Source organism: Procambarus clarkii, chromosome 37, assembly GCF_040958095.1.
Source record: "Procambarus clarkii isolate CNS0578487 chromosome 37, FALCON_Pclarkii_2.0, whole genome shotgun sequence".
In the NCBI taxonomy this organism is placed as follows: domain Eukaryota; kingdom Metazoa; phylum Arthropoda; class Malacostraca; order Decapoda; family Cambaridae; genus Procambarus; species Procambarus clarkii.
Window position 1 is genome coordinate 25357908 of NC_091186.1, and position 12500 is coordinate 25370407.

Genomic DNA, 12500 nt, shown 5'->3' on the forward strand with positions numbered 1-12500 from the left:
AGATCAATACGGTCATAATGGTTTCATCTGTCGTAACTCACCGGGAAAGACTGCTAGGCACGAAGCATTCAGTGACATCATTAAGAGAAGTTTGGAGGTACCCAGCACCAAGGGAACGCCAAAGGGGAAGATCTAACAACCGCTCAAATGGGAGTCTCCCCTTACAACATTGGAGGGTTGGTAGATAGGTTGTCTGGGACTACACGTATTCATCTACATTGTGATGTAGATAGGTATCAGCCAGTGTGCCTGAAGATGGCTAGTCCAGCACTTTTAGGGAGATTCAGAAAACCAGTAAGTACTTTGGCTATATCAAAACTTCGTTATCATTGGCTCCGAGACTCTTGGTACCTGGAAATAATGTGTGTATGAAAGTTCTTGAAGGAGTTGGGAGAGGAACTCATCAGGCAGATCAGAAACCATTACATCCTACAGCCACCAGAGTGTGTTGTAATGTCCAGAACAATGAACGCAAAGGATTACAAGGAAATCCAAACGGAAACAAACCTTTAACACCAAACTAGGCTATTAGTATATATAAAAAAAGATTCTATGTGAAACAAAGTAAGGCGTAGATTTGAAAATATAATTTTTTGTATATAATATTTATACACTATATTACACATAATTATATCATCCGGTAAACTGTTCAGTGTGTTTATTTTTTGATCAAAAGAAAAACATGCATTAGGCTTCGCTGGAGCAAAAGCTTTCGCCTTTAATTTTAAAGCCATTGTTTCGAGTGACGTATAAAAAATGAAGTATTTTTCTGTGTCAGGATTGTCATGATCTTTAATGATTTGAAATATTTGTTTTAAAATCTTATTCTTCGTCTTTCAGGACCCAATACATTCTGCATTTCTAAATAGGCTTTGTATTACTTTTTAATGTTTGTCAAGTGCTTGTTGATTGAAGCTGTTGACAGAAAAATAATATATAACACGTAATATAACAGGTTAGTAAACACTACCAGAAGTGCAGCGATAGTGAAGCAAAATGAGTTGATTGTGAGGCTTGTAGACAGTCTGCGTGACGCAGGAATGACTCAAGTTGAACACGACAAAGTCTCTCTTGTTTTTTTAAAGAAAGTGACAGCGTTTCGGTCACTTTCATGCCTTGGAAAGTGTCCATGAGGGACCGAAACGTGGACACTGTCATCTCCCATGTGTAGATGAAGGGTTGGTTGTTCAGCCACGTTGTTATGACTTGTTCTCTGCATAATATTAATCCTTTTGTGCTGTGTTAAGCGTTACAATCCTGTTGAGTAAACCTGTTATTTAACCACGGGAGATATTAAATGTTTCCAGCCAAAAATGATGCATAACAAAGGAGGAATAATGAAAACATAATGAAAATACCAGGAGGAAAACTTAAGATAGGACACCGAACTTTAAACGAATGAAAAATCTTGATTAAAAACTATATATATTTGTCACTTATAAAAGATATTATGAACTAAAATGAAAGACAATGAGAAATTATTTTTGGTGCTGTAATAATAATATAAATTTGCGTGGTACAGAACATATTTTACGGCAGCATTCATTGTGAAAGCGAAAGTGAAAGGAAATAATTGTTATAGATTAAGAACTAGGAACCTCGTCCGAGGCTCCTCGGACGAGGCTCCTACGGACGAGGCTTCTCGGACGAGGCTATCCCGCCAAACACACACCGAAACTACGACGTTGGTACAACGTTCGAACACGTTTTAACACCTCCTAACCAGTTATAACAACAAATATAGCAAGTTGTAACAACGTTCTAATACGGCATAAACATGTTAAGCCAAGATGTAACAACTTTATTACAAGTTGTAACGAGCGGAAAATAGAGACAGTTACAGTTTGTGTTTCCAGGGATGACACCTACCACAGCGCGCAGGGAAGTAGAGTTTTGTCTCTGTGATGGCAAGTATTGTGGGATGCTTTAGTGACGATTTTCCTTACATATACGAACGGGCAGCAGCAGCAGCAGAAGCCCATAACACGCAAATTCGAAAGCAACTGATACGCATAAAGATGTTGCATACATTGACCGATGCAATAAACAAGTTAATTTTACCCATACAGCTCCTTTACTTGAATTATGTAATGTTTTAAAAATTAAACTAGCATTTGCTGCAATGCAGACGCTAGATACTACTGCAACTCTTTCAACTCTTTTTCACTAGCGGCCTCGTAGCCTGGTGGATAGCACACAGGACTCGTAATTCTGTGGCGCGGGTTCGATTCCCGCACGAGGCAGAAACAAATGGGCAAAAGTTTCTTTCACCCTGAATGCCCCTGTGACCTAGCAGTAAATATTTACCTGGGTGTTAGTCAGCTGTCACGGGCTGCTTCCTGGGGGTGGAGGCCTGGTCAAGGACCGGGCCGCGGGGACACTAAAGCCCCGAAATCAACTCGAGATAACTCAAGATAACCTCATAAGCGTTGCAATGTTCCACGAATAGATTCGTCATGTTCAGCTTGTCTTCAACTTAGTGGACAACCAAAAGGTGGCGACCACAACACAAGACGCTCAGCCATCAACAGCCTCCATGCTGCCTATATCATTCGCAAGAACAACACTCCATCACCGATCATTCTTTCCTACGCTGACATCACATCTTGAAACAGCTCTGTCCAACACGTAGCTGTGAGAGAACTCAAGGAACCCGACCACATTGAAGGTTCTGGTACACATTTCCCTCCAGCTTAAAGTAACTAACATGATTGCAAAAAACAGAAACTAAAATGGATTCCTAAATGAAACTAATAATAAGCTAAAATCAGTTTCTAGGGTCAAGCTTCAGATGAACTGATGCAGGAGCTATACCATTTAGGCTGCAGGGTCCTTAGCGTCAGAAATTGAATCCAAATGAATCCAAATGAATCCAAATTTAACGGTAAAGAAATGGAGATGGGAGAGAGAGAGAGAGAGAGAGAGAGAGAGAGAGAGAGAGAGAGAGAGAGAGAGAGAGAGAGAGAGAGAGAGAGAGAGAGAGAGAGAGAGAGAGAGAGAGAGATTCCAACATCACGTAAGAGAGGGAATAAGGAAAGGAAGATGTTGGCGGGAGGGAAAGGGAAGGGAGGAAGTAATTGCTACAACATTCTCAAGAAAACTCGTTGTGAAAGTTGATGATCCTGGGAGACAGATGCACGCCGCCCTGAGACTAGGGCCATCTGCCGCCCTGGGCCGCCCCTGAGACTAGGGCCATCTGCCGCCCTGGGCCGCCCTGAGTCTAGGGCCATCTGCCGCCCTGGGCCGCCCTGAGACTAGGGCCATCTGCCGCCCTGGGCCACCCTGAGACTAGGGCCATCTGCCGCCCTGGGCCACCCTGAGACTAGGACCATCTGCCGCCCTGGGCCACCCTGAGACTAGGGCCATCTGCCGCCCTGGGCCGCCCTGAGACTAGGACCATCTGCCGCCCTGGGCCACCCTGAGACTAGGGCCATCTGCCGCCCTGGGCCACCCTGAGACTAGGGCCATCTGCCGCCCTGGGCCACCCTGAGACTAGGGCCATCTGCCGCCCTGGGCCGCCCTGAGACTAGGGCCATCTGCCGCCCTGGGCCGCCCTGAGACTAGGGCCATCTGGATCATCCACCCCCCCATCTCCTTCACCCTACCCTCCCTCATTACCTTCATGGTGGGAGGGTGAGTAGGATGAATGCCGGACCCGTCCCCTCCCATGTACCTCATCCTGACCTTCTGTGGGAGGTGGTTAGGTTGACTGTGAGAGGTAGTTAGGTTGACTTTCTTAAGAATTCATCACACAAGGGTGACACAACTATCATACTTGAAGTCATACAAGGGTGATACCGACATACAAGGGTGATACCGACATACAAACCGTTATACGACAAAGAGTACTGGGAAGACGGGACACCACGAACATAGCTCTCACCCCTGTAACTACACTCAGGTAATTACATACACACACAGAGTAATGGACATGAAGCAGATGGTAATCCCAGACTGTGACGGTCTCAGGGACAAGACGACAGGTATCATAACAATGGGAGGACCCAAGATAGTAGTATCTGACATGTATAACTGCTGCACTGAACGATAAGACCCCGCACAAGACAAACAACATACCAGCTAACACTATAACAGACAGCGCAGGTTTGGGCACCAGTAGGAATTGGAGCAACAAGAATGCTCCAAAGAAGGAGTAGAGCAAATGACTGAACTGCACTGGCAGATCCTGACTGGGGGATACAGACGAAGGAGGTTAAAGACAACATTCACAAAATTTCTCAGGCTAGGCAGGAACAGGATGGCAAGAAATCGACTGATAAAGATGCTGTTCGTGAAAGCGGCAAATCATAGTTCGTTGGAGTAAACTTCTAAATGTACCAAGATACAGAGAAGGATTTCTTCAGCGGAATATGAGGCAGGAAAAGAGAGCCACATCACCAGAGGCACAGAAGAGGTTGCTGGTAAAGGGAAGGGAAAATTGGGGAAAACCACAATTCCCACCTCAACAACCCCAACTTCAGAGGGAAATACAACAGCAACCTAGACTACACCCCCGTCCCCAAGCCCTGTAACCCCTCCCACTTCTCCAACTTACAATCCACCTTCCTAGCTTACCAACATACTGTCTCTGTTGTTGACCAGACCACACACTAGAAGTTGAAGGGACGACGACATTTCGGTCCGTCCTGGACCATTCTCAAGTCGATTGTCTTGATACTTCAGCCACGTTATTGTGACTCATCGCCTGCATGCTGTCTCTGTTGTCTTAACATATCTTACTCCCTACTGCTTTGTACTCTTACACTTAGGAATACTTCTCTTCTATGACCACTATGGCTCGTCTGTATGATTCAAGTTACAGCCCCGCTCCTGTGCCAGGTAAGTCCACTACGGGCTCACCACAGCCCGTGCTACTTGCCCCGCTCCTGTGCCAGGTAAGTCCACTACGGGCTCACCATAGCCCGTGCTACTTGCCCCGCTCCTGTGCCAGGTAAGTCCACTACGGGTTCACCATAGCCCGTGCTACTTGCCCCGCTCCTGTGCCAGGTAAGTCCACTACGGGTTCACCATAGCCCGTGCTACTTGCCCCGCTCCTGTGCCAGGTAAGTCCACAACGGGCTCACCACAGCCCGTGCTACTTGCCCCGCTCCTGTGCCAGGTAAGTCCACTACGGGCTCACCATAGCCCGTGCTACTTGGAACTTTTGTTCCAAGTAGCGAATCTTAAATAACTTAAACAACAGTCTGAATGATCTGTTTCCCCTTCATGTCTTATCGCTCCTTTGCGCCTTGTCAGTACTTTCAAGTATTTAATATATTTCCAGCATGTGTCCCTTTCTCTTTCTTATTTTCCAGCGCCGATAAGGCGAAATCCTTTAACTTGCCCTTATCCCATTTGCACTTAAAAATAATCATCTTGAAGTTTGAACTTACTTCAGGAGCTACATAGCATAGGACTGGTCTCACGTAGGTGGTACACAGTGCTCTGAGTTCCTGAAGGCTGAGAGAGAGAGAGAGAGAGAGAGAGAGAGAGAGAGAGAGAGAGAGAGAGAGAGAGAGAGAGAGAGAGAGAGAGAGAGAGAGAGAGAGAGAGAGAGAGAGAGAGAGAGAGAGAGAGAGAGAGAGAGAGAGAGAGAGAGAGAGAGAGAGAGAGAGAGATGGGGGGTAGAGGGAGGGGGTATAAGCCTACTCAAATCGGCTGGTATCACAGCTAATCGCCCCCTCAAGGGGTGGTTTAACTGTGATAACCCAGCCATGACCTTCGTTTGACCTGACCTTCCACAATATGGCTCCGGACCACTCCTCCGACAAGACTAATTACTTCCGCTCCACTAACTTCTTTTCTAAATACACCCATTTTTAATCTAGTTATCGTTGATTCGCTCATTCTGACTCGCTGTATACGGGGCTCGCTAACTCACTCGGGGACTTCATGGTCCACTGACTCAGTAATTGCTTCGTTCAGCAATTTGCTGACCTAACGACTCACCGGCCAGTTAGAATACATATTCTTAACTCAAACACATGTTCTTAACTCTGTACTTAGTACCTTTGGGAGAAGGTAATGATTGAGAGAGTGTGTGAGTGTGTGAGTGAGTGAGTGAGTGAGTGAGTGAGTGAGTGAGTGTGAGTGAGTGTGTGTGTAGAGTGCGTGTGTGTGCGTACAACGCCCCCACACTTGTAAATACAAACAATGTCTAATCAACGGGGTGAGAATAGCTTGAGCTACCTCATCCCTTTGTGTGTATTTTACCTCAATAAACTTATTTCAATTTCAATTTCAATGTCTAAATATACCTTTGATATACCCAAAGAACGACAGGGGGGGGGGGAGACTGTCATATTCATTCTTGAAGCTGGAGTCGATGCGAGGAGTCTGGAAGCACTTACATTGCCTCACGATTGTTTCTTAAGACATCAGTTGAATTTACATGCACAACATCTCTTGTTTTGCGAGGTAACATCCCACAAGGCTAAGGAGCTTGTTGAGTCATTAGTGGAGGAGCTTGTTGAGTCATTGGTGGAGGAGCTTGTTGAGTCATTGGTGGAGGAGCTTGGAGCGTGGATAGGCTTGGTTGGCCTTTTTTGGGGGGCTTGGTGTTTGTGGTGTTTGTGGTGTAATGTTTGTGTGGTGTTTGTGATGTGTCGTTTGTCGTGTGAGTGTAATCAAATGGATGTGCTTGCAGGGTCGAACTAGATTCCTAGCCCCGCCTTCCTAACTACTTAGATTAATGTAGTGACTCATTTCTCATTCTTTTATCATATTTTTGTGTATAGGTCAATGTGTGAGTGGTGTGTGTGTGTGTGTGTGTGTGTGTGTGTGTGTGTGTGTGTGTGTGTGTGTGTGTGTGTGTGTGTGTGTGTGTGTGTGTGTGTGTGTGTGTGTAGCAGGAACTGACTTGCCAAACAGAATGAGTTTATTTTTCCCAGTGACAAGTCTACATTTAGAGCTTATATAGCCCTACGTTTACCTAAGTGACACGTAGATTAATAGGTTAATATAGATCTATTATTCAAATTTATATAACATAATAGGGTGACACCCTGAAAGACATAGTTTAAAACAACAGACAGATAGTTACCATAAATTAATCACTTTAATATTAGTTAGTATAACATTCAGCAGACTATCACCATCCTAACACAATAAACAGACAGGATTACTATAGCAAATGAACTAATTACCACAAGGAAAGCCTAGATGTAATTGCACTCACAGAAACAAAACTCTCAGAAGCCAAAGACAAATTCAACATTCCAAATGATTAAACACACAGAAAGAAGGGAGAGAGAAGGAAAGAAAAGAGGACAGGTCTTGGTGGTCAGGATATACTGGAGATAATAATACAAGATGGAAATTCCAGGCCCTGGAAGATTCAGAGGTTCCATACTGGCTATCATAACAATGGGAGGACTAAAGACAATAATGATATCAGCGGTTATACAATCGTCCATAAAATGATAAGACCATGGCAGGAGTATGGCAAAAACAATGAAAGTGGAATAGCTTTAAACAAGGCAGAAGGAGACAATCCCTCCCATACATAGCACACACAGAGATCACAATAAGGTGATGCATCAAATGAACAAATCCACAAGGGCCGTGACGAGGATTCAGTAGTTCCGAAGTTCAGTAGAACTTCGGTTTCAACCCTTTTAACCCTGTCGTAGCTCAGTCGATTAAGGCAGTGTCTGGGATGCTCCCGGACGCAGGTTCGAATCCTCGTCACGGCCCTTGTGGATTTGTCCCCATACACAGCTTCAAATGTAGATATGAGACAGCCTAATAGGCTTGGGGGATCCTGTACATCTTAGCACATCAGCATTACAGCACACCACCACCACAGTACCACACCACACCACCACAACACTACACTACACTACACCACCACCACACTACACCACCACAACACTACACCACCACCACACTACACCACCACCACACTACACCACCACCACACTACACCACCACAGTACCACACCACACCACTACCACACTACACCATACAGGATGACAGCAAGGCCACAGCAATGTGAGGACACAGGTGTGAGCTCTCACACATAAGTACGGTGGGATGACTGCACGTGCTCTCAGGGAGAGAGGGAGAGAGGGAGAGAGGGAGAGAGGGAGAGGGAGAGGTTGGTGACGAGAGAGAAAAAGAGGAGAGAGAGAGAGGGGGGGCTGTAGATTGTGGAGAAGGTGTATGCGGGCGGAGGCATTCTGGCGGAAAGTTTTGGCGGGGTATAAGCGGAGAATAGCTTGAGCTACCTCATCCCATGGGGGCCTCGTAGCCTGGTGGATAGCGCGCAGGACTCGGAATTCTGTGGCGTGGGTTCGATTCCCGCACGAGGCAGAAACAAATGGGCAAAGTTTCTTTCACCCTGAATGCCCCTGTTACCTAGCAGTAAATAGGTACCTGGGAGTTAGTCAGCTGTCACGGGCTGCTTCCTGGGGGTGGAGGCCTGGTTGAGGACCGGGCCGCGGGGACACTAAAGCCCCGAAATCATCTCAAGATAACCTCAAGAAGATATCCCTTTGTGTGTATTTTACCTCAATAAACTTATTTCAATTCAGGTACATCCAGACGAGGAGTCACAATGGCTGAAATATGTTCACCAGACCACACACTAGAAAGTGAAGGGACGACGACGTTTCGGTCCGTCCTGGACCATTCTCAAGTCGATTGTGATGAAGGAAGTTATTGTTGTTTAAGATTCAGCTACTGGGAACAAAAGTTCCAAGTAGCACGGGCTATGGTGAGCCCGTATTGGACTTACCATGGCACAGGAGCGGTGTACCGGATGAGGGAAGGAGGCGATGGCAATAAATAGGCAAGAGAGAGGTGTAAGGGAGATGTGTGGGGGAGAAATTTGTTGTTGTTAAAGATTTAGCTACTCAGGACGAAGTGTCCATGTAGCACGGGCTATGGTGAGCCCGTAGTGGACTTACCTGGCACAGGAGCGGGGCTGTAACTTGGATGAGGGAACGTTGTTGTTGTTGTTATAGATTCAGCTACTCGGAACAAGTTCCAAGTAGCACGGGCTATGGTGAGCCCGTAACTTACCTGGCATTGGAGCGGGGCAAGTAGCACGGGCTATGGTGAGCACGTAACTTACCTGGCATAGGAGCAGGGCTGTAACTTGGATGTAAGGCAATAAATAGGCAAGAGAGATGTGTAAGGGAGATGTGTGGGGGAGAAAGGGTGTAATCTGATAATGTAGCAGAGAAGGAGGAAGAGTAAGAGTCGGATACAGGAGTAGGCTGCGGGTGTAGCCAGTGTAGACAGGCTGAATACATAAAATTATATGGGCGTTCAGGCAGGTGTATGCGTAGAGTGTACTCTGAAAAAGGGCTTGATGTGTGTAGTGAGAGAGAAAGGGTGTCGGCCGAAAGGGGTGTTGTCGGGGGGTGTGTAATGAGAGGAAGGGTGTCGGCCGAAAGGGGTGTTGTCGGGGGGTGTGTAGTGAGAGGAAGGGTGTCGGCCGAAAGGGGTGTTGTCGGGGGGTGTGTAATGAGAGGAAGGGTGTCGGCCGAAAGGGGTGTTGTCGGGGGGTGTGTAGTGAGAGGAAGGGTGTCGGCCGAAAGGGGTGTTGTCGGGGGGTGTGTAGGCTGGTGCGAGTGGTTGTGTTACACTCAGTCCTAAAAAATGATATTATGTTTGACCAAATTGTTGCTGTAAGCCGAATGTTCCGTTGGATCCCAAACGTTCACGTTTTTGTATTTCTGAATTGACGCAGAAGGTATTCTATTAAATCTGAAATCTAACTAAAACCCTAACCTAACCTGTCCAAGCAATCCTAGCTCTAATACATGCCCAGTGCTTCCAAGTGCTATATAGCTCCTAGGAAGCTAAGCCCCTTCCAAGTGCTATATAGCTCCTAGGAAGCTAAGCCCCTTCCAAGTGCTATATGGCTCCTAGGAAGCTAAGCCCCTTCCAAGTGCTATATAGCTCCTAGGAAGCTAAGCCCCTTCCAAGTGCTATATAGCTCCTAGGAAGCTAAGCCCCTTCCAAGTGCTATATAGCTCCTAGGAAGCTAAGCCCCTTCCAAGTGATATATAGCCCCTAGGAAGCTAAGCCCCTTCCAAGTGCTATATAGCTCCTAGGAAGCTAAGCCCCTTCCAAGTGCTATATAGCCCCTAGGAAGCTAAGCCCCTTCCAAGTGCTATATAGCTCCTAGGAAGCTAAGCCGCTTCCAAGTGATATATAGCCCCTAGGAAGCTAAGCCCCTTCCAAGTGCTATATAGCTCCTAGGAAGCTAAGCCCCTTCCAAGTGATATATAGCCCCTAGGAAGCTAAGCCCCTTCCAAGTGCTATATAGCTCCTAGGAAGCTAAGCCCCTTCCAAGTGATATATAGCCCCTAGGAAGCTAAGCCCCTTCCAAGTGCTATATAGCTCCTAGGAAGCTAAGCCCCTTCCAAGTGCTATATAGCCCCTAGGAAGCTAAGCCCCTTCCAAGTGATATATAGCCCCTAGGAAGCTAAGCCCCTTCCAAGTGCTATATAGCCCCTAGGAAGCTAAGCCCCTTCCAAATGCTATATAGCTCCTAGGAAGCTAAGCCCCTTCCAAGTGCTATATAGCTCCTAGGAAGCTAAGCCCCTTCCAAGTGCTATATAGCTCCTAGGAAGCTAAGCCCCTTCCAAGTGCTATATAGCCCCTAGGAAGCTAAGCCCCTTCCAAGTGCTATATAGCTCCTAGGAAGCTAAGCCCCTTCCAAGTGATATATAGTCGTAATAGCTTGGCGCTTTCCCCCTCCTGATAGTTCCCTTCCCTAGTCCTGTGTACATATAGTGCTTCTACCGACCTGTGTAAGCTTCAACCGTCATGAACACAACGTTCACCGGGTTCACTACACTTACCCCGAGTTCCTTTTGAAAGGCCCTCGTCGTGCAAAACATCCAGTTACCTGACTGGTCTACTTGCAAGATGTGCATTTACTGGGCTCGCACGTGATAGAAGTTGCGCCAGGTATGCAACCAGACTTTCATTACCTGGCTGCAGGTGTGGTCTATGTTGCGCTAGAGTGCGCAACCACATACACACTCTCCTCTTACCCGGCCCACGGCTCACGCTGCGGGTGTGTGGGGCCCCTGTTTATCCGGATACTTGGTCGGTTTCTCAAGCGTGCGCTATACTCATTGGTTCAGAGACAAGCAGGCCAGGCTAGGCTAGCAGGCCAGGCTAGATAAGCAGGCCTGGCTAGGCTAGCAGGCCAGGCTAGATAAGCAGGCCAGGTTAGGCTAGCAGGCCAGGCTAGGCTAGATAAGCAGGCCAGGCTAGGCTAGCAGGCCAGGCTAGATAAGCAGGCCAGGTTAGGCTAGCAGGCTAGGCTAGATAAGCAGGCCAGGCTAGGCTAGCAGGCCAGGCTAGGCTAGCAGGCCAGGCTAGGCTAGCAGGCCAGGCTAGGCAAGCAGGCCAGGCTAGGAGGAGCACTAACCCCTTTTGCGAAAGTACCCCGTAACGTGTTTTGCAGTTTCAACGAAGAGATATGTAAGTCTACCGGAATGTTGTAGTGTTATCAAAACAGGTGCAGAGGACATCTGCAGGTTGCAGACTCCACACACACGCACACACACACACACACACACACACACACACACACACACACACACACACACACACACACACACACACACACACACACACACACACACACACACACACAGTTGATTGACAGTTGAGAGGCGGGACAAAAGAGCCAAAGCCCAACCCCCCGCAAGCACAAATAGGCGTGTACAAATAGGTGAGAACACACACACACACACATACACACACACACACACACACACACACACAAAGGGAAGTGATGTGGTGGAGGCTGACTCCATACACAGTTTCAAATGTAGATATGATAGAGCCCAATAGGCTCATGAATCTGTACACCTGTTGATTGACGGTTGAGAGGCGGGACCAAAGAGCCAGAGCTCAACCCCCGCAAACACAACTAGGTGAGTACACACACACACACTCACACGTCTAAACATTCTTGGCAACAAACTATATTGGCTGTTGATCGTTAGTTAGAAGCAAACTATATAAGAGCAAAGGTTTGTAAATAATACATACGAGGAAGGTCTGTAAATAAGAGATACAAGGAAAGGTCTGTAAATAAGAGATACAAGGAAAGGTCTGTAAATAAGAGATCCAAGGAAGGTCTGTAAATACTACAAAAACACAGGCGACATATAACTGCTAATGACTGTGTCTAATCATTATATAGTGGATATACGAGTTAACTGGGCTAATGACTTGACTGCGGTGGTTTGGTAACCAGTGGTAGAACAAGGGAGTGAATGGGGGTTTTTGTCGTTGCTGTTGATGGGTGCAGCACCTGAACCTGATCTTGGGGTTCCAGTTGTTAAATCCCGCTCTGGAAGCTGCTCCACGATCGCCACTTCACCACCATCTCCAGTCACTGCAGCTACCAGCCACCACCAGTTACTACACCACTACCAGTCACTGTAACTACCACTACCAGTCACTGCAGCTACCAGCCACCACCAGTTACTACACCACTACCAGTCACTGTAACTACCACTAC

At 46.9% G+C, this 12500-nt stretch overlaps 1 protein-coding gene across 1 annotated transcript in view; it reads left to right on the top strand.

Annotated features, from left to right (window-relative positions):
* The window catches only part of LOC138371877 (trophinin-like), a 24773-nt gene that overhangs the window by 3129 nt on the left and 9144 nt on the right, over window positions 1-12500 (top strand). The window contains exon 2 of the mRNA XM_069336918.1: window positions 4770-4839. Within this exon, the coding sequence (XP_069193019.1) occupies window positions 4770-4839 (70 nt within the window). The remainder of the gene's footprint in view (window positions 1-4769; window positions 4840-12500) is intronic.